At 35.9% G+C, this 23145-nt stretch overlaps 1 protein-coding gene across 3 annotated transcripts in view; it reads right to left on the bottom strand.

Annotated features, from left to right (window-relative positions):
• Window positions 1-8090: 8090 nt before the first annotated feature.
• ADGRF5 (adhesion G protein-coupled receptor F5) overlaps window positions 8091-23145 on the bottom strand; it is a 139082-nt gene continuing 124027 nt past the window's right edge. For 2 of the 3 annotated variants that reach the window (XM_023503026.2, XM_023503025.2), the window contains exons 16-21: window positions 20669-20848; window positions 16916-18310; window positions 12720-12761; window positions 12556-12615; window positions 11618-11702; window positions 8091-9381 (exon numbers count right to left, since the gene is read on the bottom strand). In XM_023503026.2, coding sequence (XP_023358794.1) covers window positions 9302-9381; window positions 11618-11702; window positions 12556-12615; window positions 12720-12761; window positions 16916-18310; window positions 20669-20848 — 1842 coding nt within the window. In that variant the 3' untranslated portion in view covers window positions 8091-9301. Of the gene's footprint in view, window positions 9382-10041; window positions 10109-11617; window positions 11703-12555; window positions 12616-12719; window positions 12762-16915; window positions 18311-20668; window positions 20849-23145 lie in introns of all 3 variants that reach the window. The other variant, XM_023503027.2, reaches the window with a different exon arrangement.

The following is a 23145-nucleotide window of genomic DNA, read 5'->3' as shown; positions in this document are numbered from 1 at the left end:
TCTTTGGGATACAGGCCCAGTAGACACGCTACTGGATCAAAAGGTATGCACAGTTTGATAGCCTTCTGGTCATAGTTCCAAATTGCTCTCCAGAGTGGTTGGATACATTCACAGTTCCACCAACAATGCATCAGTGTCCCAGTTTTCCCATATCCCCTCCAACATTCATCATTATCTTTTCCTGTCATCTTAGTCAATCTGAGAGGTGTATAGAGGTACCTCAGAGCTGATAGACCTTATTTTTTAAATTAGGCGTGCTTAGATCCAATGACAGTGGCCTCTATTCTGTTCTACAAACAAGAATCAAAATGCCTTACCTCAAAATGTTGTCTCTTGCTGTCTCTCCTACCAGAAATGTTCTCCCTCTTTGTCTCCACTTTCTGCCTTCTTTGATTTCCTTTAAGTCCCAAGTAAAATCCCATCTTCTACGGGAAACCTTTCCCACCCCCACTCCCCTCTTAATACTGGTCCCTTCCCTCTGCTAATTATTTCTTAGTTTTCCTATTTGTTTTCATGTTGTATCTTCTATTAAATTGTAAGGGTCTGTCTTTTGCCTCTTTTTATATGTACAGCACTTTGCACAGTGCTTAATAATTATTTATTAACTATTAAATAAGTAACAGGGTAGTGATTTTGTCTCAGGATCATAGATCTAGAACTGGAAGAGATTTCAGAGGCCATCAAATTCAAGTCTTTTCATTTTTATACATGAGGAAATTGAAGTCCAGAAGGTTTGTTACTTGCTCAGATACATGAGTAATATGTCAGAGAGAGCATTTGAACCCAGGTCTCCTGATTCTTCTAAGTCCAGAACCTAATGTTCTTTCTGTGATTCTAATCTTGATATGGGCCATTTGAAAATTACCAAACTTCTTCTTGGCTCTTTCATATGCATAGGGCTGATCTGAGTTTGAAGTCCAACTCCTGGGATGGTTACTAGTCTTAGAGTTTGGTCTCCAATAATTATCTTTCCTCTTTCCCCAAACCCCAGTTCATATTAGGATCATGGGTGAAAAATATGGCTCCTCTAAGACAAAACTGTAGTCTTCGTCTTGAAATATATAGAGTGTTCAGGGAGGACTAGCCCCTCTAGTGTAAAGACTTGATAAGCCCTTTTTAGGGCTGCTCATTCATCTTTGGTGTCCAAATGGTTGCCCAGTTCTCACCTGGCTCCAAGAAGCTGTAACTTACCAGTGCCTACACCCCAATCAAACTGTTTTGACAGACTAAGTTGAGGGTAAACAACAAGACTCAAACCCATTAGTGAGTTAGGGGATATACATCCCAAGCACGTGAAGACTTTCCTTGGCAGATGAGAACAATCTATTTCAGTGGCCACAAAGGCAGCTGAAGGCGCTGTGTAGTGCCTAACTAATGCTTGGTCAGACAACAGAAAATTTATCATTCTGATAAATTATATATGCCCAGAAAGGGTTTTTTGTGGGACAAACATGTTAAAAACCTATTCAGAGTATTGTAGGTCCTTATGAAAACAATCAAATGAGTTACCTGAAGGACTAATCACAGGAAAAATGATTCAGAAGATAAAGTAAATGAACTAGAATGAATGAACTAGTAAATGAACTAGATTCCTCCTCTCTAAACCCCACCACTTGCACAGAGCCCAGTGTTCTCCCTAGAATGATTTATTGATGTCCCACTCAAGACCACATTATTCTTAGGTTTCTTTCTGCACCCTCAACTTCAGTGTCAGTCACTAAGGACCAGACACCTCAAGTTTCTTGAAGCTACTTTTCTAATAGAAGAAGGCTAAAAGGATGTCTCCCAGAATCTCTTTTAACCTTCTAAATATATATATAATATATATATATATGTATATATATATGTGTGTGTGTGTGTGTGTGTGTATACACATATATGTAATATACATTTTGGCAGTGGTCTTTTGGGCACAGAATCCCTGACTTTGTCGCCAAACTCAAAGTAGTGACTCATAGTAGTAGTTGTAGGACCTAGAAAGAAGAGAGGTGAGATTCCTGGGAGAACTTCTGTAAGTACTGATGTTCTCTAGCTACTATCAGTAGGATCATAGGATCATGGATGGAAGGCCTTGATAGATCATCCAATCCAACCTATTTTTCATCTGTAAAATCTAGAATTGGAAAGGACCTTTGAAGTCTTGTTAGTATCTTGTTCTATTTAATTTAATTAATTAATGTTCTATTTAATGTAAATGATTTGTCCAAGGTCACAAAGCTAATGGCCTTTATACTGCACCATACTACCTATTCTCATTTTGTGTAGACTCAAGGTTGTTCACCATACTAGCTAACTGGAAGTCAACATAGAACAAGGGTTCTTGATCATAGTTCAAATCTGACCTCAGACATTTATAAGCTGTTAAGGTGACCCTGGACAAATCACTTAATCTTGGTCTGCCTCAGTTTCCTCAAGTATAAAATGGAGATAATAATATAACCTCCCTCCCAGGATTGTTGTAAGAATCAAATGAGATAATAGTTGTGAAGTGCATAGCTCAGTGCCTGACACTTTATAAAATTCCCTTCACTTTTGTGAAATGATTTGGTGAAATCTGATGTGTCAGTAAATTTTTTCCCTTTTGGTGTCAATCTGGTGAAGCTTATGGACCCCTTCATAGAATAATAATTTTAAATAAACAAAATACATAGGATTACAAAAGCAATCAATTATACTGAAGTATAATATATATATATATATATATATATATATATATATTTTCATAGACTCCAGGTCTTTTTGTGGAAAGCAGCTCATCCCTTGTCTGTATTGTGTAAGTGCTTAGAATAAGCAGTCACCCTTCATACCTGTGTGGGCAGCTTTTATTGACAGAGAACTTGGTGATGAAATACACATAGGAAGCAAGAACAAATGCTTTCCCTTCTATTTATATATCTAAGGTGGAAAATTTATGAGGCAAGGCAAAAACTCTGAAATACAAAAATAAATGTCTTCCTCTTACATGACAGTATACATTATCTTACAGAGAATAGAACATTTGAAAAAAAAGCTGAAAATCACAGACAGGACAATATGATACAGAAAAATTTAACAACAGAGAAAAAATAACCTCGAGGAAAGCCCATGGGTTAATTGAAATAGGAAAATGCTCATAATCTGGAACCTGAAATTCATTGCTTTGCATGGGGCAGAGATTGGAGGGGAGGGGATGCCTTAGGACTAAAGAGACATTTTTGAAGGACAGGGAGACAAAAATGTAAGTAGTTAGGACAAGGGTTAGACATCAACCTGCCTATCCAAACATCTTCTGACATCAGCCCATACGTGAAGGACATATTAGCCAGAAAGGCCATATTGAGAAACAGTTGGTTCCTAGAAGATCAGTAGTCATAGAATTCCTTTACCATAATTAAATGTCATCCATTTTATGGATTTCTGTAGATGCCTTTTTTTTTTTTTTTTTTTTTTTTGGAAATGTGACTTCTTTCACTTTTGCTTATAGACCAAAGAAACACAGAACCCAGTTGCCCTAAAGCCCAGCCTCTTAAATTGTGGGTTGTGACTCCACATGGGGTCTTTTAACTGAGCATGGGGAGTTGTGAAATTATGATTTATTACCAGTAAATCTTTAATTCATTTAACTATTTTATATATCCAAGGTCATATAGAAATTTTTCTAGCAAAAAGGATCAGAGTGGAAAAAGTTTAAGAAGCCCTGTCCTAAAGAATCTTTTTTATTTACAGGGAGAAACCTCTGCTACTGGTCCCATTCTAAAGATACTTAATGCACAGAACAAAGAAAAGAGAGGAGCTTCATTTTGGCAATGAGCATCTAAAAGACTATAAGGAGCACCATGACTTATTAATTTTCCCCTGAATATCCTCTTTTCAGAATAAAATTTTAAATACATAAAATATGTAGAGTTACAAAGGAAACCAATTATATTAAAATACATAATTCTTTTCCCCTATCCAATTTATAGACCCTCTGAAATCTATGCACAGGAAGTCTGTTAAAAATTCTTTTTCTAAAGGAAACAAGTCATCTCTTACTACCATAATCTCCCTCAACCCAAGCCTCTTTTCTGATCATAGCTTTTCAATATGCAATGAAGAATTTTATGGCAGGCAACATGTGACTAAAAATATATCTGACATCACTGATAGCATGTTATGTGGGGCACATAGTGCTTTTTCTGTAATTAAAGCTTGTAACTATTAAACTTTATTACTGAATTGAAATCATTTCTTAATAAGTGTCCACTGAAAACTATTTTAGAGATAGTGGAAATGTAGGTAGAAATATTACCCATCAAGAGTTTCTGAATTTCAGGAAAGGGCAGTTCCTGAAAGGAGATAACTGATTCACTAGAAATCTGTTACTCTCATAATCCACAAATTTTAGCTAAGCGTATCAATTTTAATTTTTGCACTGTTGACCAAGCTTTTCTCTTGGGGTCTCCAGTAGAGCTACAATGACTTAGGTGGGATAGTAGGAGAGTACAAAATAAGACATCATCACTGGTTCCAAGTTGAGAAATCTGGTTGAAGTTGGGAAGTCTAACATGGATCTAGTTGGTAGCAACATCATTTTTGAATACAAAGAAGGAAAATTTGCAAAACTTTTGAAGGTCCTAATTGCTTTTTCTATCCTCAAACATGGATCAAAAACCCACTCTCCAATCATCCTGGAAACATATGATTAAAAATTATGACTGTATTCACACCCTAAGAAGCCCTCTGAGATTTTTCTCCTTATTTCTGAGATGAAGCATTGACATTTAAAGCACCTTTGAAACCTTACATAGGGCAAAGATATTACAATCCTTCATTTTCTGAGCAGGTATTGCTTGTCCCAAATATCTGTTAATGACATAATAGGGTAGGTCCCCTAATTGCATTTACCCAGCCCCCTTGTGAGATCAAAACCAGATTCCCCTGTTCTCAAATTTCACAAGTAAAGAAAAAGTCAAGGGTTTTTGTTTTATTTTGCTTTTTGCTTGCTTCAAATTAATTCTAGTAGCCCACTTTTGTTCACTGCCACACAAAAGATCATGACCATCAATTGTCTTCACCTTGAAACCTTTCTCTAGATTTCATCTCTCCTATCTCCTCACCTTACTCATTACCCTCATTTTTCCTACTTCCTCAGTACTGTCTACTCTTTTCCTACTCCAGTTATACCTCTTATCTTTTTCAGGCTTTCTAGGGACCACAGAAGGTTGGGGTGAGTCACCTAGCTTATCATTTCATAAATTAAGAAACATACAGAGGTTAGATGAGTTTACTCAGTCACTTAAGAAAGGAGAGGAGTTTATACTCACATCCTTTGATTTAAATCTCTATATTGTATTTTCTCTGACCTTATAACTGCAAACCTTACTCTCTCTCATACTTTGAAAATCTTAAGAATATTTTCAGTTTTCTCGAACTCTGGGTGATGACTAAAAACCATTACATTGAACTCCCAATCCCTATATTTATGCCCACCTGCGTTTTTTTTTATTTCTTTCACAAGCTAATTGTACAATATTTCAGAGTCTGATTCTTTTTGTACAGCAAAATAATGGTTTGGTCATGTATACTTCTTGTGTATCTAATTTATATTTTAATATATTAAACATCTACTGGTCATCCTGCCATCTGGGGGAGAGGGTGGGAGGTAAGAGGTGAAAAATTGGAACAAGACATTTGGCAATTGTTAATGCTGTAAAGTTACCCATGCATATAACCTGTAAATAAAAGGCTATTAAATTAAAAAAAAGAATATTTTCAGTTTTCTCTAAATAACTAGGTAAGCATAAGGAGCATCGGATAGAGTTTTACCATCTCTAGGGGATGTCTGCCTTAAATCATTGTCTTGGGCTTAGTGAATCATGTTCAATCATTCCTGTTTCACAAATATCAGTAGTAACTCTACTAGACTCTTAAGTGTCTTATATATAGGGACCCTGATTATCTAAGTCAACATTTATTAAGTGGTTACTATATTCCAAAAATTCTGTGATTTCAAGGATATTTATTTCTCCCTCTATTTGTCCTAATGTCTTACACAGTGTTCTACATACAGTAGGAACTTACTAAATGCAGATAGAACCTTTTAAGATGGTAAAAGTGGACCTTTGGAAGGGTGGCTTCATAAAAAATTAGCTTGACTTTCATTTCTCATTCTGTTAGGAATTTCACAGATATTTCAAGAATGAGAGCAGAACAGCCAAAAGCAAACACTATTCCTCTCTGCAAATAAAGCAGACTACATCTCTCAGCTATCATCAGCCATTAGTCATCTTAATCAGTCATCTCTCTTCTATTCCTTAAGGTTACCACATGAGTCCTAATTATTGGACAGAGAAAAATGCTCACCACAGGGCCAACTATGAAGATGTACATTCCTAAAAATTAGGCCTTCTGTCATGAACACTTTGGGATCTTATCACTTAATTCTTTGCAGAATTCTTGGGAAAAACATCACCCAATTGAAAGATCAGTGTTTGACCTCTGGACTAAGGCAAAAAAAGTCAGAAAATTTATTTTTCTTTTACTATCCTGGGAAATCTGGAACTGCACTTCTTGATCTATTTTCAGAAGAGCCCTTGAATATATTGAAGGAGTGTGTGTGTATGTGTGAATGTGCACACATTTTGTCATGTAGAATTCAGAGGACGTGCTCCCATTCAAGAATTTGGGCATGATGCCAATAAAACATCCTATGTAATCCCTTTAAAATTTCCTGAAATTCCACAAATCTTGTTCATACTGTGAAGCACAATAATCTCCTTAGGGTTTCCATTGAAGCTGGTGGAAGCACAATGTATAAAATTAATAGCAGGATATAGATGTAGGGATTCCCATTTCTTTCCATTAAAAATCCAGATGTAAGAATTGCCATCTACTGTGGCTCATTCTTCCTCATTTGCCTACTTTCCTTCCTGGAATTAAGCTAACTGTGTCTCATGACTCTTTTCTCTTCATCTCTTTTTATCTAGCTGCAGGCATCAGCTGAGTTCTTACCATTTTTCCAGAGCAAAACAACCTTCCATTTCACTCAAGTTCTCTCACTGGTAGGCATCCTTTGCCCTATAGCCTTCCAAAACCTTCTCAGTCTTGGGGTCCAGAAATATTACTTGTATGATCTTTGGCACATCTTTGAACTTTCCTAAGACCTCTGTTTTTTAAATATTAAAAACAAGGAAGCTAAACTAGGTAATTTATAAACGAAATGAAAGATTTCCTCTCAGTTCGAGTTATATGGACCGAAAAGGCTGTTTTAATTTATTATAGGATCACATAGTAGGATCACAGATCTAGAACTTTAAAGAACTCCAAAGGTCATCTAATCCAACTCCTTTTTAGAGATAAGGAAACAAAAGTTTATATGCTCTAGTCACATAGAAGTGCCAGAGGCGAGATTCCTTAACTCCAAAGCCATTGTTTTTAATGGATTGGTTAGCCATGGAATTCTCAGCTGGACCATCTGTTGTGGGATTTCTTCATTTTTGTGAATGGATTAAAAATAAGGAGTTCATCTACTACTAAGCATAATTTAGCAGACTCACCTGTTCCATCTTCAGGCCTTGTTAGAAAATGGAGAAATAAAAAGGGAGAAAATGAAAAGAAAAGTCAAAACAAAATAAGAAAAGGAAGGAAAGTTAAAATACAAAAAGACAACAATCTATACTTATCCATCTCATCTTCTTAGAGGGTGAGGGTAAGGGCCTATCTATTCTATATAGGCACTGTGCCTAGCAAAATGCCAAGAGTGTCAATAAATATTTATGGATGATGATAATCATTAAAATGAGTATTATATTCCCTAAACCTTAGGAAAGGCTCCATCATCTGTTCACCAAGCAGAAGTGTCATTAGGAGCACAGAGAAGGTAGCTATAAATAAAACCTCTTGTAGAAGATTTTGTTAAGGGGCTGAATGTAGTGAATCTGAAACACAGGAAACATCTTAATGCAAACTGGTCTGAATGAGAGGTCTAGGAGAGAAAATGTACTGCTGTCTGATACATCAAGAGAAACTATTACCTGTATCATTCATCATCATCATCATCATCTTCATCAAAGAGCAACAACACTATGAAAACCTACTATATAATGCACAGAGAAGTACCTGGCTAAAGCTCTTAAATAATCAGAATATGAATTTATTTCCAGTGCAATAATAAAATTTAGAAATCAGAAAATTCCAGATCATTGGGACACATTTCAAAGAAAGGTCTCAATGAGCATCTTTACAACTTGACTTGTCTTACAAGCTCACTTAATTTGACCAATAATTAGTTTTTGCTTGGGTTGAACTATAACTAATCATTTCTGTACCTGGGACAAGTTGGGAAGAGGGTAGGCTCACCTGAGGGAAGGAAGTTTTGCAAGTTGCTGAAATGGGAGGAAGGGCAAAAAACTGCAACTTTGGCAGTGGGGTTAGGAAAGGAAAAAGGTAAAAAAACATGCTATAGAATGACACTCTAAGTATCCTCTAATTTTGACACCTTGGGACAAAGCTCCAGTCACCATGCTTTAGTTACAGCTCTGTGCTAGGGTTTACAAAAGAATAATCTCAGAGTTTCCCTTGCCCTTTTCTCTTTAAAACTAAAACCTCAAAACATAAGAAGGCTATTAAGGGAGTCATAAATTTCTTCTTTTTTCCTGGTAAATTAGATATTCTAAATGAAAGGATTTTTGTGATGTCATTTCCATTCTACTTTACCTGGTTCTTTACCTGTCTCTTTAAAGAGACTTTCCTGTCTCTTTAAATTCTAAAAAATTAATATTTTTTTTTCTTTACACAGATTGCATTAGCAACTGATTTGGGAAATCTTTACTAAAGCTTGCTTTCTGTTTTCAATGTCTAGTCTTTTTGAAATTCCAGTATTTGTAGCATATGACATACATTGGAATATAAAACTGTTCTTATTGAGTAAAAAAGTCACAATTTTTTTTGTGTTAATTCTTTAGTCCCTATTATTTTAAGCAAAACAGCATCAGATCCAAACTGGGAACCATGACAATGTCTCTGAAAGACCTTAATTCACATTCAAGCCAGAGAAGAAGCTAGGTTTTGGGCGACATATGTGATCATTTAAATACTGTACAAATTAGGGATCATTTCAAAGAAGAAAAAAGTCAAAAGTAAACAATAAAACCACTTGTAGTCAAAGTCTTTACACAATTTAGTGTGACCTCTTCGCTAGTGCAAAAGTCCGTGCCATAAGGTCTTGAGGGAGAGGATGTTTTACAAAGAACTGTTTTACAGGTGTCTCCCTTTCTGGAGCTTGTCAATGAGTGGCAAAGTCCATTGTTCCCAGAAGTTACGCAAATCTGGTTTTCTGTTTTCAGTTAAGTAAAGAATAAGCGCTGGATGAGTTTTCCACAGATGAGCTGGTTGTTTCTGGGGTTGACACGTTGTAAGTTCCTGGAAGACAAAGTAGAAGCAGGGATTCCCATCAAGTAAGCTGTTCTCAAGGAGGAAAGTAGATGCTTCCTATTTTTCCCACCAGGTGGAGCTCTGCTCTAACATAGGGGCAAACTTTTAACATGCCTTAAAGTAAATCAGAGGGTTCTGGTCCTCCACCCAATCATCAGAACTCTCTAGACTAGAGCCAAGTTTATTGCTCTCAAACATGCATGGCAGCAGAAAAGCCCCACCTACATTTCATGCCACACTAGCAAGCCAAGGAACAGCCAGATCTCTACAAAGCTCTGAGTGTAGCTATCTACCCCCATAAGCTTGATCCAAAGCCACTACATGCATAGGACAGGAGGGGCTGGAGTTCCCATGCTTGCAGTAAGTGGCAGGTTTGGTCAGAGTTGGCCATTTTCCACTTTGGGTTTCTGGGACCTGGACAGAAATAAGGAAGGACCAGAGAGTGACCGGGAAAAAGTGGAAAGAAAAAAAAAAAAAAAGGAGGGGAGAACATCCAGGTAAAACTAGGGAAAGAAGTGGAAGTATGAAGGTAGGATTCAGAAAAAGAGGGGCTGTGGGAAAGTGAGGTGAGAGAATGGGAGCTGGAGTTGAGTGCAGGGACCCACATATGTGTGGTTGGGAAGGGGAGGGACAAAGTGCCCACCCTACCATTAAAATCATGGACTGCAACAGCCAACAAGGCTTCCATCACTGCATAAAGGACCCTTTGTGACTGCTGACAACATAAACCAAAGTAATAGTCATTACTGAACACCAAAGAACACCAAAACTCCAATGGAATAAATGATGGAAGAGAGGTATATACAAAGGCAGTTGTTGGGCATTTGGATTTTCCATTAATTCTCACAGCTTCTAGCCTTGTCCCATATAATCTGTATAGTCCCATCCAAAAATTCAACTTTCAAATCAAGATTTAATCTGGATAATTCTAGTAAAAGCTTATGTAGGATTTTTTTAAATTTAAATTTTATTTTTCTTTTTAGGCAATGAGGGTCAAGTCCTGCCCAAGGTCATACTGCTATTAAGTGTCTGAAGCCTGATTTAAATTTAGGTCCTCCTGACTCCAGGGTCCATATTTTATCTACGGTGCTACCTAGCTGCCCTTATGTTTTCTTTTTTATTTAAATTACATGGATAATTGCAACTGTACAAACATGACTTATAAAGCTCCCAGAATTTTATTTTTAATATCAAATAGGACAATCTACTCATATTTCCCCTTGTTCCCAGTGATTATACTAACTCACACAAATGACTGTCTTTATAATACCAAAGTGTTTTATTGGCAACATTTTCAGAGGGGTTAGTCATTTCTATTCAGCTTGTGAGAATGGTTTATTTGCAAAATAGACATTTGGTTGTACTCTTTTTTATTTAAACAAATAACCCACCAAAAAGCTATGTAGAAAACACCATACTTCTAGAAATATTTGTTAATAAAAGAGTTTTCTAGGACTTATTTTCAAACAAAAGATCATAGCATGGATACTACTGATAATTTTCTAGACTTGGACACATGCAATGTTGGATTTTAAAAAGATGGGGGATGCTAATAGTTCTGAGGATGCTCTCTACTTCTGGTATTATTTGTCCTTCCTTTTATGAAGAGGACCTGCTTTCAGACAGAAATGCTAAGCATTTATTTTGCCAAAATGTGTCCTAAATGCCATTATATTCTGTGCAATTCAGCTTACTTTGTGTAGCTTGAAAAAGTTGAGCATTCAGATTTTCATGTTTGCATCCAAACTGCAAACTTTGACAGAAATATGGAGCCCAGATGGAAAAATTTCAGTTTTTCAAAGCTGCAGAATCAGATTCTCTTGAGGTAATCATCTAGATGAGCTCAAAGTGGATGGAACTGAGGCTTACAAGGATGACTTGAACATAAACTTATAATATATAATGCAAAAAGTGCTTATTGGTTTATAAATAGAATCACTTGGGAGGGAGGTATTGTGTGTATGACACTGAAGTTACAACTTACTTAAATTATGTCTAGAACCCTAAGACATTAATTTAAATCCACATACAAGGAACAGGGACTCATAGGCATTTAAGTGAATTTTAATTTTTTTTTAATTTTAAAAACTAAGCATCCCCATCACCCTGCCCTTGGCTAAATAAATTCTTTACATATAGATCCTAAAAGTGTCAAGGAAGTTACCACAAGACAAGAAACTCATCTGCTTAACTAACTTGAGAATACCCAGAAGCGATTGCATACCTGTTTTACCAAACAAATTATTAAATCTTCTTGATATTGGAGAACTCATGGAAAACACAGGAGTGGATGAAGCCAGAGATGTTGACTGGAAGGCAGAAAAAAAGAACATCATTTAGAAGCAATATAAATTTGTTTATAACACAAGATTAGTAAGGTCAAGGAACACAATTGAATTCTGGGCAAAGTGGGGAGCATCCTTAGCTCCAACCACTAATCAAGCAAATGTACATTTAGTCATAAGGGGAATAACAGAGAAAGTGTGGAAAGATATACATTTCAATTTTTTTTTAAGTGTAGCATCAAGTATAAGGCATTATGGAACACTAGAGAAAGAATTCTTATTAATAGTGGCCATAAAATGGTCTTTATGCATAAAAGTTACCACATTATATTGATGTATAATAAGTTTATTTGTTTTTCCAGAAAGAACTATAACTATTAGAAGTTAAATTATTTCTTTGAGTCTTGGATTCCCCTAAGTACATTGATTTCTTAAGTCTGATTTAAATTACTCAATTTTGTTTGAAATTCAATTTAATTTTAACTGAATTAAAAATCATTGCCTTAGGCTGTCTACATTCATGATATTCCAGCTTAAAGATGCCCTGATTTATACTAATTAAAACTCCAAGTCTGTGCTTACAGAGGCCGAAGAAATGAGAATGGGTGGTGGAGAGAAGGGGAAGCTGAAGCAATTTCCTTGATAAATGATTTTAGTTCCTTTAGGGCAGAGGCTGTTTTATTTTTGTCTGTATATCCTTAGTGCCTAGTACAGGGTCTGGAACTTAGTGAGTGCTTAATAAAAGTTTATTAATTGAAAAGACTTTTATTATCTATTTCCCTAGATCAAAGTCATTGCTTACCTCTGTACTTGACCACTGATCATGTGGGGCTACCTATAAAAAGCAAAGAAAATTTTCCAGAAAGTTTACGTTTACCTTTGTGTGCTGTGAAGACCATCTGGATAGGGAGAATTTATGCAGCAGAGCTTCCTGTACCTGTATTGTTTGAAAGAAGTCAATAGTGAATTTGTTGAGCAAAACTAAGCCATAAGCATCACAGGATATCCTAAATTTGGGGATTTAATTACTAGAACACTTACCTTCTTGTCCCAGAGGCATCCAAATAACAAAATGAATAATCCCTAGGGGGAAAAAATTGAAAATTAGATTTGCTTTTACTTTAAGCAGATTGTAGGCACTCTTCCTCTCTATGGAAAACTTTGTGAACTTTGTATTAACTGGTAGGTACCCATCCTTTGTGCTGTTTTTTTTTCAAAGTCTGGAATTAGATAATGTAGAGCATAATGATCAATATATAGATCAATATAGGATAGTTGTATCTACATAGACATATTCCTGTCTGACTGTCTGACCATCTGTCTGTCTATCTATTTATCTCTTTCTATCTAACCACCTACTTATTTATTCTTTAAAAAAAAAAAATAGGCTATGTTAGGAAATAAAGAAAGAAATGCTCTACCCTAGGGTTAATTTTTTTGTTTTTTGCTTTTACTACTTAGAAATGAAGTCAAAGCTTCAAAGATACTGAACCATCTCCACATTTAGTTACTATGGTGATAAGAATGAAACAGAATATGATTGGGATAGCACAGTGGATAGAGCACAGGGCCTGAAGTGAGAAGACATTTTTCCTGAGTCTGTCCTCAGATATTTACTAGCTGTATGACACTGGACAAATCACTTAACTCTGTTTGCCTCAGTTTCTTCATCTATAAAATGAGCTCGAGAAGGAAATTGCAAACCACTCTAGTATCTTTGCCAAGAAAACCCCAAATGGAGTCACAAAGAATCAGATAAGATGGAAAAATGATTAAGCAAAAATAACAATATAGACATTTAACTATTCTGGGTGTCAGAACAAATTTGGAATACAATTAAATTAAATCAAAATAATATTTATTAACTGTTAATATGTGGGAGGAACTATGCTAGGCACTGTGTGAAATATAAAGAAATATAAGAAGAGAGAGAGAGCAGTTAGGTGACTCAGTGGATAAAGTGCCAGCCTAGACTCAGAACAACTCATCTTCCTGAGTTCAAATCAGTCCTCAGATGGTCCTCATTAGCTGTGTGACTCTGAGCAAGTCACTTAACCTGTTTGCCTCAGTTTCCTAAACTGCAAAATGAACTGAAGACAACAATAGCAAACCACTTTAATATCCTTGATAAGAAAACCCCATATGGGATCATTAAATTGATGGACATGAGTGAAATGATTGGACAATGACAAATAATTAGTGTAGGCAGTGTGATATAATGAAAGCTTAGAGGTAGGATGATATAAAAAAGCAATAGCTCTGGAGTTCAAGGAAATAAGTTCAAAATCTAGCTCTGATGCTTACCTGGATGACGTTGGATAATTTTATATATATATATATATATGAAATCTGTGTTTGTGCGTATACACACACACAAATAGAATATGTTTAGATTTATATTGTTATTTATATTTATATATCTCCAAAAGTCCTAAGTTTAGAGTGAGAACAACTGGGCTAAAATCCTAGTTTTCTTTATATGCAAGTCGTTTAACATTAATTAAGGTTTCCTCATATGTAAATTGAGGGGCCTAGACTAGAAGAACTCTAAGGTCCTTTTTGATTCTAGAGTTTTTAAAAATTATTTTTTGGTCCTATTTCAGTCAAAAACAGAACCTTTGATATTCTGTTAGATAAAGATAAAGGCAGAACCATTATTTAGATGCAGGTGTGGTAGTCCAGTGTCCTTCCTATTGTATAGAACTGCTTCCTATTTTACTAATAGCTCCTATTATCTATTTCAGAGATACTTTATGTTAATTTTTGCTTAACCTTCAATTTATAAGATCTTTTAACACTTAAGCTTAATAGTCTATCTTCTAAGCTACTGTGTCAAGGAATTAATGCTCTGTGAAGCACTTAGATGAACTTGGAGAGTTAAAGAAGATGAAGGCTAAAGAAATGAAAAAAAGAATGAATAAAGAAATAAATAAAAACCTCCTGGGGGTTGATGGATTCTTTTTGAAAAGTCTGTAAATACATTTGTAATGTGAAACAAAAAAATTTTCCTCATTTTAAATTTCCAACTACAGTGAGACTTTATATTCTCTCAATTTCTTTTTCAAACTATATTTATATAATCAAGAGGCAGAATGGTGGGGTTTATAGTGAGCTGCCCTTGAGAATAGAAAAACAGAGTTCAAATACTGCTTCTAACTCACACTGGTAGAATGGTTCTGGGCAATTAATATAATCTTTAGATGTTCTAGGTAACTCTAAAAAAACTCTCTCAGACTATAATTTACAGAGAAGCTATCACTCAGTTCTAGTACAAGGAATTTCTTTATCAGGGAGGCTCCTTATAGAAATGAAATCTCAGATCCAGTCCCTAGATATGGAAGAAATCTCAAAAATATAAAATCAAATCTTAGTTTATAGATAAAGAAACTGAAGTCAAGAGGTAAAGTGACTAGATCAAAGTCATATAGTAAATAGTAGAGTCAAAATTTCAACTCATGTTGTTGGATTCCAAATTCACTGTCCTTTGGACAATGTTTGTTAGAAGGGAAATGATGGCATTTGTGGATTTCTACATCTTTGTGATAATTACCGAGTTGTAGATAGGGTCAAATAAATGAATCTCCTTAAAGAGGATGATGCTGGTAATTGAGGAGAACATTTTTTTTAAATGAGGATAAATTCAACTGAGGAAGGGTGTCTTCAACCTCCTTCATCTTCACTTAGATCAAGACTAATTTCCCAACTATTTGAGTGATAAACAAAAATAAATTGGATATATTAACCAACAGGATCGCATTTTATCAGGGGTTAGGGCTAATGTTGAGGTGAAGGGCTAAAGGAGGTTGAAGGGCTAATGTTGAGGTGAAGGGCTAAAGGAGGTTGAAGATCCCCTTGTGTTTAAGCAGTTCTCACTACTTAGAAATATGTCCTAGACTAACTTCTTAAACATTTAAATAATAAAAGAATTGGACAGTTTAACCAACAGGATCTAAGTGGTGAGAATTGCTTAGACATAAGAGTATACCAAAGAATTTTGTATCAGAATATAATATGCAGTAAACTTTTATCTGTGTGTATGTGTATGTGTGTGTATGTTTAATCAAACTGAACATGTTGCTGCTTTGGAACTTAGTCCTAAAACTGGAGTGACCATAAGTAGTGACAGATGTAGGGTTTGTTCTTGTGGCAGCTTTTCTATTCTATTACCTGAGCTTTGCCTTGCCATAGCCCTGGGCATCCTTCTAATGGATCCATGCTCTGTTTACCTCCAGGTTCCATGGGTTTTGTTGCATTCCATGGCTTTTGGAGGCATAGGAATGACTTGGGATTTTCACAGAAAAGAGGGCTGAATATAAATTAATGGGTGGAGTGCTGGACTTGCACTGGGTTCAAGTCCTGACTCTGACACTAGTTATGTGATCATGGGTAAACTATTTAGCGTCTGAGCTTTAGTTTCTTCATCTGTAAATTAGATATAATAATAACCATAATTAGAATGTTTAAGTTTTCCAAATGATGTGAATATACAGTGAATACATTTATTTATATATATATATATATATATATATATATATATATATATATATACACGTATATATATATGTATACATATATATATACGTGTATATATATGTATACATATATATATACGTGTATATATATATATATAGGTATACTATATATGCATATGTTACCCTATTTAAGCTGTAAAACTTAATTCTTCAGAGCCTTATGAGGTAATATAATATATACTATACAACTCTGATAAAAGAAAGGATTTACCTTTTCTGTAATATTAATAGGAAGGAAACTTTCTATAGAGCATGAATCTACACTTTTTAAATGAATTTTTCTGGGCTTCCTGAGTTTAGGGATTCCTGCAGTTTGGGACAGACAGCTGTCCTGAATTATACTTTCCCTATTTCTATTCTTAGTTTTGTTTCTGTCATTACTGTCATTAACAATGGAAAGAAAAAGAAGGACCTGTGTTCAAAGTTGGCCTTGGTCACTAACTAGCTATATTACTTGGGAATATAATCTTGCTGAACATCAGTTTTCTCATCGGTGAAATGGGGATAATTATTGAACTATTCTAAGAATTGGTGTGAAGGTCAAATAAGAATGTAAAGTGTAAACTTGAAAACACTGTATAAATATTTGCCATTATTAATGATTCCAATAACTCTTATAATAAAGTAATAATCTACTAACAGTGATAAATAGTTCTTCCTCCTTCCCATTTCCCTCCTCTCAGCCACTTTCACCAAAGCACTTACTTGGAAAGCATTCAGTAGGGTAAAAACAATGTGGAACACAGCACTGCTTCCCTGGAATACAGTGGCCAGTCCAAAGCCCCAGGTGAGTCCTAGCAGGGGAGTGAGGACACCAATACTCTTGCTGATCTGAAACAGACTGTTCTTCTCCTGAATGCTTGGCTTGTCCCCAATGGAAGGCCTCAGGATTTTGGTGATGACCACAAATGTTATGGTGACATTTATCACCACAATGATCAATGCAGGAATCACAAAAGCCAGGAGGGCCTTTGTGTCATCCCAGTTGAGCCAGCAAGCATTTTTCCTCATATACACATCCTTTGGCTGGGTGACCCCCACTGTAATGATGGAGATGATCAGTGGGCAGCCATAGCCCAGGGAGAAGGCAATCGTCTTCTGGATAGACTTGCTTGTGTCGTGGAGGATGAAGACCAAGCGGTAGAAAAGCATGAGACCCAGGGTCAACATCCAGAAGAAGACACTGAGATAAAAGAAGTGAATAAAGAAGGTGGCAGCCACACATGCTGTTTCACTGAATAGGTAGCGCTGATCATGAATGGCGGCAGACACGATGAACCAGCAGTCAGCAATCAGGAGGGAGGCTGCAATGTTCACAATGCAAACATGGCGCATGTAAGAGGTTCGGTTTTTGGTCACTGATTTCCAGACAAAAGCTTCAACAACAAGACAGGCTGCTAGACTCAAGATGGAAAAACCTAGGCCGATATAAGAAATGATATCCAGCAGTATTTTTAGGAGGGAGCTGGGATCGGGAGAATCAGGGGACATCAGGATGGAAAATGAGGTTAAGTGATTACAGGTACAGAAGACACTGTCATCTTTCATTTGTTCAACATAGCATCCGCTGTTGTCCCATCCCCCCGTGTGGTTGGAGAGGTGATAGTTCCAGAAAACACATTGGGGGGCCACCAATGACAGGTCATTTTTCTTAAACTTCATAGAAATCTTGAATGGCATTGTCACCCCCTGGCTCACGGTGGTGGTCATCACCAACCCATTCACGTAGTTCTTGTCCTGGACACTCTGGGGCAGGATAGCTTTTAGTGTTGGGTAAGCTACGGTGACAATGGATGAATTTGGCTCCAGGTTTTCTATCTGATGCCTATCGATGATTACCTGGCCCCAGAGATTGGAATCGGGAAAGAGAAAGTGCTGGTCATAGTCTGTCATGTGTGCGGCCGTAGTCACGACGCCCCTCATTTGCACATTAGCATGAGTGATGGAAGGAATGGCACTGACCCCCTCATGCAGCACTCTGGAGAATCTCTCCACAGAATCCAATAACCTGGAGCTCTCATTGGCCTGTTGCTGATGCAGAACTTGCCAGGTGCTCAATATAGGTTTGCCAAGAATGACATTAACTGTAGAGAGCACGTGCTGTAAAAGAGAGAGAGACCAACACAGTAGAATGTAAGCTCCTTGAGGTCGGTTATTATTTAATTTTTGAATTTGTATCCTGAATGCCCAGTATAATGCATAGCACATAGTAGATTCTTAATAAATACTTCAATTCAAATGAATATATGGTTAGGAAGAAACAGAACATTACTTGAGAACCAGAGTTTATTTTTTTGGCATGAACCTCTTTGTCAAGTTAGAAAAGCTTATAGACCCCTTATTAAAATGACATTTTTAGATTCAAAATAAAACATATAGGATTACATAGGAAATCATAGAAATTATATCAAAATAAAGATTTATTTTTCTGAGTTCATAGACACCCTGAAATCTATCTATAGATTTTTTGAGGGGACACGGACAAGTTAAGAACCTAGAAATTGTTTGAGTCAGTGACGGGTGGAGAAGAAAATAGAGGTAGAAGAAACAATAGAGAAATTAAAAGATTTGAGCTGAAACACTCCACAACAGGCAGCAGGGATAGGAGGCAAAATCCTTTGATAACTATTCTATTTTTCTCTCTTTTTAGGCCTGTGAAGGCTCTCTTTACTTTAAATATGAGGAGAATAAGAAAATCAGATTGCCCCAGTAATTCCACTTGCTCCCCTGCTCATGAGCACTTCCCTTTTACCTATGATATTCAAATGTAATATTTTGTCACTCACTGCAAATGTCCAAAAGCTTCAATATCTTTGCACAGACTGTCTTGCCAAGGCTGATTGCTCAATTCCCTCAACTCCATATTATAGTGACAGTGGATAGAAGATTGGACTTTTGAGTCAGAAAAACAAGAGTTCAAATCTTGCTTCAGACACTTACCTCTGGGCTAGTCAATGAATTTCTTTCTGCCTCAGTTTCTTCATTTGTGGAATGGGAATAATAATAGCATCTATCTCCTAGGGTTGTTGTGAGGATCAAATGAAATATTAATTGCAAAGCATTTAGAATAGGTTGTTGTTGTTGTTCAGTTGTTTCACTTAGGTCTGAATCTTTATGACCCCATTTGAGGTTTTCTTGGCAAAGATGCTGGAATAGTTTGCCATTTCCTTCTCCAGTTCATTTTATATATGAGGAGACTGAGACAGACAGGGCTAAGTGACTTACCCAGAGTCACACAGCTTGTTACTGTCTGAGACCAGATTTGAACTTAGAAAGATAAGTTTTTGTGGCTACAGGCCAGGTACTCTATTTATGAAGCTACCCTTAGCACAATGTCTGGATAGACAGACAGATAGAGAGACAAACAAATAAATAGGTAATCAGAAAGATAGACAGAGAGGCAGACAGATAGACAAACTAAGAGAAAAACAGGCAGACAGACAGACAGACAGATTGATAGATAGATATAAATATAAGTGCTATATAAATATTAGTTATGAATTATGAATAAATAAAATATTAATTATCATTAATATTATTACCTTCAAGGATTGGTGTGAGAATATAATGAGATAATATTAATAAAGTGCTTTGCTAACTTTAAAGAACTATATACATTCTATTATCATTATTAACTTAGAATCTTCAGTGTCCTTCAAGGCTCAATCCTGGTGTTTCCTTTCTATGAAAAATCCACATGGACTATTAGATGTTAGTACCCTCATTAGCTTCAGATGATCATCTATTTATTTCTATTTACTATTGTATTCTCCAGTAGAAAGGAAGGTTCTTGGGACTGGAAAATTTTTGTTTATCTTTGAAGTGGTATACAGTATCTAGAAGAGTGGTGTATAAGTAGATGCTTGTTGAATTAAATTGCTTCATAGAAGCTTTTCAATATAGCTTTTGTCTCTGAGTGGTGGTTGTGCTTCTCAATGTTTCTGATACAAAAAATGTATTTGAGAAAAGTTACTACAATTCCAAAAGACTTGGAACACTGGATTTGACCAATGTCAGCTTGTAGCATGACCTTGGCAATGATCATCTGAGCAAGAAACTGCCCTGGCATAGAAGTATCCTTTGATGATATCTCTAGAAGGGATTTGTTACAGCTTTAAAAAAAAAAAAAAAAAAAAGAAAGAAAGAAAAAAGAAAAGAAAAGAAAAAAAGGGAGGCCGAGTTAATCATAGAATCATAAATGTCAAGAACTAGAAAGGATATCAGATATTATCTAGTTCAACTCCTTTCCTCTACAGGTAAGGAAACTGAAGCCATGAAACAGAAATGAGTTTTCTGAGGCTTCACTGGCAATAAGCAGCAAAGACAGGATTTGAACCTAGGACTTTAGAGTCCATTTTTCTGTACTACAATGCTTCCTAATCATTTGGAGCAAACATGCCATGTGGATTGAGAACTTCAAATCAAACAAAGCTCTTAAAATTTACAAGTATAACTTACTGTCATTATATCTGTATTCACTTGGGTTGGGACTGTTGATAGCAATTCCAGGATGGTAATAATGGCCTTCAAGTTTCCAGGTGATGATTTGATCTCATTTTGCACTTTCCCAGTACTACTTGACAGATCTTGAACATATGTTAACAGTTTCTCTTCTTGCTCAGGGCTCATAAGCAAAGCCTAGGTTAAAAAAAAAAGAAGTCACCAGTTAGTGAAGGAATCATATCTCTCCACAAAGCCTCTCAAACCTATCCCACTATCTAACCTTTCCATTTCTACCAACCATGGCTCAGGCCCTCATTGTATCATACTTGGATTACTGAATTAGTCTGTTTTACCTTCCAGTTTTATCCTACATATCTCCAATATGTCATGAAAGATTAGCTTTCTAAAAGCACTATTTAGATTATGTCACTCTCCTATTACCTTCAAAGGCTCCCTATTGTTAAAGCAGAGATTATCATTGTTTTGCATGTGTCATGAATCTCACTGGTAATCTGGTGAAGTTTATGGACCTCTTCTCAAAATAATCTTTTCAAATGCCTAAAATAAAATATATAGGACTACATATAAAACCAATTACATTGAAATACTATTATAACAATATTAACAAAATATCAAATTGATAGACTTCAGGTTAAGAATCTCTGGTCTATAAACTAAGGTCAAGTCCTTAGCATGGTATTCAAGGTACTCTTACTAATTTTTCCAGGCATATCTCCAATTGGTCTCTATTTCAACTGAAATGGTGGGTCATGGTCTAAAAACTCTGCTTTATTTTTGCTCTGCTCATACCTTGCCCTTGACTGAAATTTCATCCCTCTTCTATCCATCCAAAGCCTTTATCTTTTTATTTTTGATAAGGTAATAAAAAGGAAGTGAATTACCCAGGGTCACCCAATTTGTAAGTACCAAGTATAAGACTGAATTTGAACTCAGGATCTCCTGACCCCAGGGCTACAGCTCTATCTATTGTGTCACCTGGTTACTCTCAAAGCATTTGTCTTTTGGAATTCAGCTTAAATCCTTTCTGCTCATGAAGGCTTCCCATATATCTCTTGTGCAGTGATATTCCTTTTCTAATGAAGTTCTATTATTAACTTCTTTATGAGAGTTTTACATTGTTCTGCTTATTTGTCACTCATCTCTGACATGATTGAATTTTTTTTTATGTTTGTTTAATCTCATCTGGCTAAAAATGTCCTGAGGGCAGGGGAAAATAGCTTCCATTTCTTTCCTTCCCCTATGTTACTTAGTAGACTGCCTTATATATTGCTCAAGTTCAACAAATATTTGTTGATTGATTAACATCTCATTGGTTGAAAACAATAATTTTCCTTTCTTTTTTTTCTTGATGTGAAATCATTACTTTAGTAGTGTGGGCAGCTTCTGATGAGTACATTTCCCCTACCAATGTAGTACAACATCTGGTCTAGAACTTAAAATTTTAGAAATTTTTCTAGGTTCACAGAGAGATTATAATCATTATATGACAGAATTGGGTTTGAATTCAGAATTTAGTGTGGTCTTCTATCCACTATGCTATACTGCCTCTCTGATAACAACAATAGTAGTAATCAACCAGCAAGCATTAATTAAGCCTCTATTATATGACAAACACTATCTATTGAAAACACATAGGCAATAATCCCTGCCCTCAAGGGGTTTACATTCTAAAGGAGACACAACATGGACATTTATAGGGACACACACACACACACACACATACACACACACACATACACATAAAGGATTTTTGATGAGGAGGAAACTGACCCCTGGGGAGATCCGGAAAGACTTCATAAGAAAGGGCATGCTTGAACTGAGTCTTGAAAGAGGTTTGAGATTGTTTAAAATGGAAATGAAGAGCAAGAGTCTTTCAAGCATAAGAGATAATAAATGGAGATGGGAAATAAGAGTTGCATGTGTGAGGAATCAAAAAAGTACACTTTGACTAGACTGTAGAGTGCACAAAGGGAATAAAAGCTGCTTCATCAATAGAAAATTTATTTTTTTGCACTTAAGGGAAGATTTTGCACTCTGTGTATAAGCAGTTTCATTAAACAAGTCATCTGTGCATTAATTGTAAATATTTGCTTTCATTAGAACCTTTTTTAGTGGCAATATATCCACAGACTATTGCAGTACTAATTTGGAAGGGGTTAAAATCACTTCATATTGTGATGTTGAATTTTATATATAGTATATTTTACCCAAAGTGTACCTTATTTTATAATTTACAAAAATTTAAAATTTATTCATAATTATATCTCCAGTACCCAGCATAAGTGCCTGGCATATGGTGCTTAATAAATACTTGTTTGATTGTAGTTCAATTTTCTTAGGTGTGTCCTACTCTTTGGGACTCCAATTGATTTTTTTTGTTTTGTTTTGTTTTGGCAAAGATGCTAGAGTGGTTTTGCATTTCATTCTCCAGCTCATTTTATAGATGAGGAAACTGAATCAAACAGGGTGAA

This window comes from Sarcophilus harrisii, chromosome 4 (assembly GCF_902635505.1).
Source record: "Sarcophilus harrisii chromosome 4, mSarHar1.11, whole genome shotgun sequence".
NCBI classification, from domain to species: domain Eukaryota; kingdom Metazoa; phylum Chordata; class Mammalia; order Dasyuromorphia; family Dasyuridae; genus Sarcophilus; species Sarcophilus harrisii.
Note: the sequence above shows the minus strand (reverse complement) of the source record. Positions and strands in the feature narration are given on the sequence as shown.